Source organism: Hipposideros armiger, unplaced genomic scaffold, assembly GCF_001890085.2.
Source record: "Hipposideros armiger isolate ML-2016 unplaced genomic scaffold, ASM189008v1 scaffold_255, whole genome shotgun sequence".
Taxonomy (NCBI): Eukaryota; Metazoa; Chordata; class Mammalia; order Chiroptera; family Hipposideridae; genus Hipposideros; species Hipposideros armiger.
The window spans coordinates 1,171,363-1,176,824 of record NW_017731605.1 but is presented as its reverse complement, the minus strand read 5'-3'; the positions used below and the strand labels follow the sequence as shown (position 1 = coordinate 1,176,824).

The window sequence follows — 5,462 nt, the reverse complement described above, 5'->3', positions numbered from 1 at the left end:
ATCTTTAAAACAAAAAAAGGAGTGAAGACCAGTAGCACTGGAAAAAACAACCTAACACCTCTTTAGTGCTTACTGTATTTCAAATACTGTTCTAAGTGCTTACGGGTATGGATTCACTTAATTCAACAACTCTATGAGGAATACTTTTACTATTCCCATTTTGCAGATGAGACCAATGAGACCCAGAGAGTTTAAGTGACTTTGCTCTGAGTCACTTAATGGGTAGATAGTGGGGCAATAATGGGTGGAGGCAGAACTCAAGCCCAGGCAGTCTGGATTCAAACCCAGGCAGTCTGGCTCAGGGTCTGCGACCTTGGCAGATATCCTAAAGCATATACGAGCTACTCCCAAGACCACTTATTAGTAAGAATAAAGGGTAAGAGGCTGCAATTTAACCTGGCTTGTTATCAAGTTTTACTTTTATCTTCTCTTATTTGCAATGATTAAAAATGCTACTAAGGAACATCTGTGTTGCATATTCCAGATACAGGGGATGAAAGACAAATTCATAGTGTGGGGGTAACAAGTCTATACTTCAAAGTTATTTCCTTTCATTCAAGACAACATGCATGTATTAGGGCCTTCACCAGTTGATATTACTGGCAACACAAAAGCCCAATTACAAAGTGAATTATTATTAGCTAACTAGGAGTAAAATCACTCTATTTGTATTCCTAATCTTTCTTCTCACACAAGTATGAGTCTTTAGAAGCAGAGGATTGGAATTTGTAAAAAGAGAAGCAAAGCACTAATTAAGCCACCCAGTACTGTCTACATTTCACAAGAGATAAAAACCTACTCTGTATTTGGGTGGCACAGTAAATTCCTTGATTATAATTATGTAAGGAGTTTAATTGTGCATAGTGACATGACAAGGGGTTATACAAAAAGCTTTAGGGATTATATAAGATCAAGGGTTTTTTATCTGTTCTTCTTCTTTTTTTTAATCTTAAAGTTACCAAAATGTTTCCAAATTTAGATATTAAGTAATATAAGAAACACTATCTATTGTAGAGCATTGGGTCAGTAAGTCAATCAACAGAAAGACTTGCCAAATGTAAAGGTTTTCTATTTCCTCAATGTTGTATACCTTTATTTTGATAGTAAGAAGGTAATTAAGAGTTCTATTTTCATCTTTAAATTATGTGTTTTGCACAAGAACCAAGATGTGACCTATGGGTGTGAGCAGGCATACACATTTGCTCCAGAATTCTTAAACTTGCAATATTTGTGAACTAACACATATAGCCCTGGTGGGTTTTCTTGGAGATAATGATTGACTGTTACATGAACATAAAGTGAATTATGTAAGTTAGGATGATCTTTAATGTGATGTTATCTGTCTTGATTATGAGTGTTTTGTTTGGAAAAATAATAGAAGGGAAAATAAAAAAAGAGACATATGTAGGAGTACAACGAAAATGTCCTCATCGAGTTTTATTTATTTCCTATGCAAAGAACAGAGACGTTCCATCACAAAATGTGAAATAATCCAAATTTAGTCAAGCGAGTTCACAAAAAGGTGACACAGAATCATAAAGTATTTGTGTATTATTAGCGCAGACTTAGTTTCCATGCATTCCACACTTCATCTTTGAAGGCACTGTGTGACAGCACTAAGGATAACTATCACATCCAGGCTTTACCGAACTCGTCACAGTTTAAAATACTGAAAACACATAGAAAATTCTACCTGCCTTTTCTTTCTAAGCAACATAGTGAGGTCTTTTCCAACAAATAACTTTGTAGTTATTTGAGTAGGATAGAAGGAAATATCTGAATTGTTACACAGCAAATGATAGACAAGCAAAAGTCACACACTTCTCTCGCCTTTTTTAGCTTCCGTACTCAACGCTCACCCTTGCCTGTTACCAAAGGGTCAAATGGATAATGAATGAAAGAGATGGGGAGGCCCAAAACATTTTTACAACTGGTCAACACACTTCATGTTACTTTTTCTAAATTGAAGATGTGGAGACAGGCAGTAATGGCAAACTACTCAAACTTATTTATAGTAAGAATTTCAAAAGTTTACCTTTATTTAGAGTCTCTGTTTAATTCAACTCTTATACATTCTAGTATTTGCATCATGTGGATAAGAGCAGAGTCTTAATTTTCAAAGAATTCCTAACATCTGAGTATTGCAGGATCTGACTGCGTTAAGCCCTGTTTCCTTTCAAAATTGAGCTTCTCTTATTTTTTTCTTTCTATCTGGTATGAGGTAGTAAAGAACAGTAAAGAATAACTGTGGTTTTAATTTAAAGTCGATGCTCATGAGGTGGTGCTATCAACACCTCCAACTTCAGGCGAACTTGAGCCTTAGAGTCAGGATTTTGCCCATGAAGCCACAACCTGCACCTTGCCTTTTTTTTCTTCTTTCTTCCTAAAGGTGCCAAAAGCTTTCAAAATTCAATCAAAGGAACCATTTCTGCTCTCCGGAAAGGTAGCAGCTGACAGTAATTGGATAATACAGCCTGACTCATTTATTAAAAAGAGATTCCGAGTCAATTGATTTAATAACCATTACAGTATTCCATTAAGGATATAATAGGCCAGTCCAGCCCTATTTTTTACTAAGAGTTATAGATGGAATCTATGGGTGAAACTTCTAGATTTTTCTTCCTCTTTTTGTTCATCTATAGTCTCCAGATTTTCTACAATAAGCATGATTTGCCTTTGTAGGTAACTGAAAACTAAAGAATAAAAAACACTACCCTTTCTATATCTTATTAATAAAGATTGATCACAAAATTGAAATTCTGATAACCAAAAAGCTAGACAGGAAATGAGTAGTATTATGGAGTATAGAAAAACTCCAGTAATGAACTTCAGACCGAAAAGTATTCTAACCAAATACATGAGGAAGCAGAAATTAGCACAAGAAAAGGGAGACACATCAGAGTGCAAATTAGTCAACTTAATCAGGAGAATATGGAGCTTTCAGTATAAATCCACATCTTTCCTGAACAAACAGAAAACCCCTCTCTGCTGTGTGTGGTTGGGGGTGGGGGGGGGGGGGGCAAAGGGAGAGCATGCGTGTGGCAAGCACCTGGGTCCAATGTNCGCAATGATAATACCAACATGGGCCAGTGAAGCGACATCCTCCACAACTAGACTGAAGAACAAAAGGACAGCAACTTGTCTGTTCCCCTTCCCAATTCCCCAATAAAATCTTCCAAAAAAAAAAAATCCAGACTCTTGACTTGTTATGGGAAAAACAGGACACTATGGATTTTTAAATACAAATTTTGAAGAATAAAAAAATGGTTCCAAAAGAAGGAGAGGCTGATGGAGTTACTGACTGAAGCAGTCTTGCAGGTATGTGCTGAAGGCAGGGCCATGAGCACACTCAGATATTACTTGTGCTAACTGCGCAATGAACATGGCCCTCTCTTTTTAAATTATACTACAGGTCAAAAATCTGTAGGCTGAATGCGGTGAAGGTTAATAATTGGTGCTTGGAATTTTGCTCTGGAAACAAAGAAGTCAATTTTGAGTGACTATACTTTTGTTTTGTTTTTTTTTTTCTGACAAATAAGAAGGAAACACATAGCCTTGAGGGACTTAACTACTGAGTCCAAGACACATGCAAAATGATCACAAAAGATTTTCCAAACTAAGTTTGTCATTGTTGGGGAAGTACCAGATACGCGCGTGATCATATTTCAACTCCTATGGGCTTGAATTATAGTTTCTGATTTACTTTTTGTTGTTGTTGGTGTTGCTGAAAACTGTACTGCTATAACATCTAATAAAAGTTTCTTTTTAAATGTGCAAATGTCTATCAACTTCTACTTTAAAAATTCCAACTATATAGGAAATAAGTGCCTCATCTAAGAATTTTGGGAGGATTTTAGTAATATCTTTTTATTTCTTATGGGAAATGTTATGAAATTCTTCAAATTTAAATAACAGACATGTGCTGACAACATAGCTGCACTTTTAGTCAAACATCTTGTGATTAAAAAAGCAGCTTTGTGCAGGCAGTCTCTGCCTTGGTAACCTTTTAACATCAAGAGGAGAAAAGTGAACCAAACATGGATGTCATTTTCCAAACGGAAAAGTGCAAACTTCTGAGAGAACTTGAAATGCCATTTGTTCATCCTGATGGTTAACCTCCCTGCCCATTTGCGCCTTTAAGTAGGCCGCAATCAATAATGCTAATAAGCAGAAATCAAACATCTTCTCCCCAAATTGAACTGAAGTCATAGCTGTAAAAGGCCCCAGCAGTGGGAAGTATGCTCTGGTAGGAAAGACGTGTGATGGATGTGGCCATGGAACTCTCCAGAGCTTTCCTGAAGTAATCTTCTTACCAGTAAAGCAGACAGGACACTTGAAGGTGCCTCCCATCCCTTCGAAGCTGTGCTCTATCAGATGGCACTGGAGTTTGGCAGGGGAGTCAAAGGTTTGGCTGCAGAGCTTGCATTCATGGTTCAGTCCTTCATCTGTTAAGGAAAATACATGAACAGAAAAGTTGACACCCATCATATCTTTCATGGACCAGTGAATTAACTATAATTGCATTCATGAACCATCTGCATCACCAAATATGTACCAGTATATATGGTGTCTGGTTATTTCACATTATTTATGAATTCTATCAAGTTAAAACATTTCTGGAATTTAAAATCCAAAGATCATCAGAAGGCAGATTTATATCTTAGGGTAATGCATTCTAGTAAGCATTTAAAGTATAAATGGTATATCAATAATGAGGTATCTCTTTTCCTCTAGTTATCATTTTATAGGCTATGTATTTCCAAAGTCCTAAATTAAGGACCCATAGAAAAATGGGCAGCTTCTTCCTCAGGCCTCTCCTCTGGTTTATCTAGAAGGTTCCAGAAATTTCTATTTCTAACCATAAAGTTCTTAGGGGTATTCCCATTGATAAGAATTTCTTTTTCTACTTCCAAGATTTTCTGGTGAGTTTTAAATATTCTTAATGCTTATAGTATCTCATAAATGCTCTCTACTCTTCTTGGTACTCTCAGTCCCCCGTATCTTCTCAGGTCATTGCTTCCTTTACTTTGTTAGACAGTTTCAGTTTTACCCCAATCTAGATTCTGCCTGTCTTTCTCCAAAGGCACTTTTACAAGCTCCAGGCTCACTTTTGACTAGTCCTGGATTATTCTTTGATGTCTTAGGAACAAGATGGTAGAAAAATATTTTGACGTAGTAACAATTGCTATATAAAGTGAAGTGTTTGTGTTATACATAGAAACAATTATTTTTATGTTGCTTTTCCACTCATTAAAAATGTTTATGAAATTTAAACCTTAGGGATTATCCTAATTAATTTCAATTTTCAATAATAAGAAATGAAGACCAGGGGCCGGCCGAGTGGCGCGTTGGTTAAGAGCTGGCTTGGGGGCCGGCCGAGTGGCGCGATGGTTAAGAACTCGCTTGGGATGCCAGAGGGCCCCGGTTCGGATCCCACATATGAGGGCCAGTGACACTGCCCT

The 5,462-nt window shown here is 36.9% G+C and overlaps 1 protein-coding gene across 10 annotated transcripts in view; it reads right to left on the bottom strand.

Annotated features, from left to right (window-relative positions):
- ZNF521 (zinc finger protein 521) overlaps positions 1 to 5,462 on the bottom strand; it is a 302,352-nt gene that overhangs the window by 31,939 nt on the left and 264,951 nt on the right. For all 10 annotated transcript variants that reach the window (XM_019656174.1, XM_019656178.1, XM_019656177.1 and 7 more), the window contains one exon: positions 4,314 to 4,445. In XM_019656174.1, coding sequence (XP_019511719.1) covers positions 4,314 to 4,445 — 132 coding nt within the window. The remainder of the gene's footprint in view (positions 1 to 4,313; positions 4,446 to 5,462) is intronic.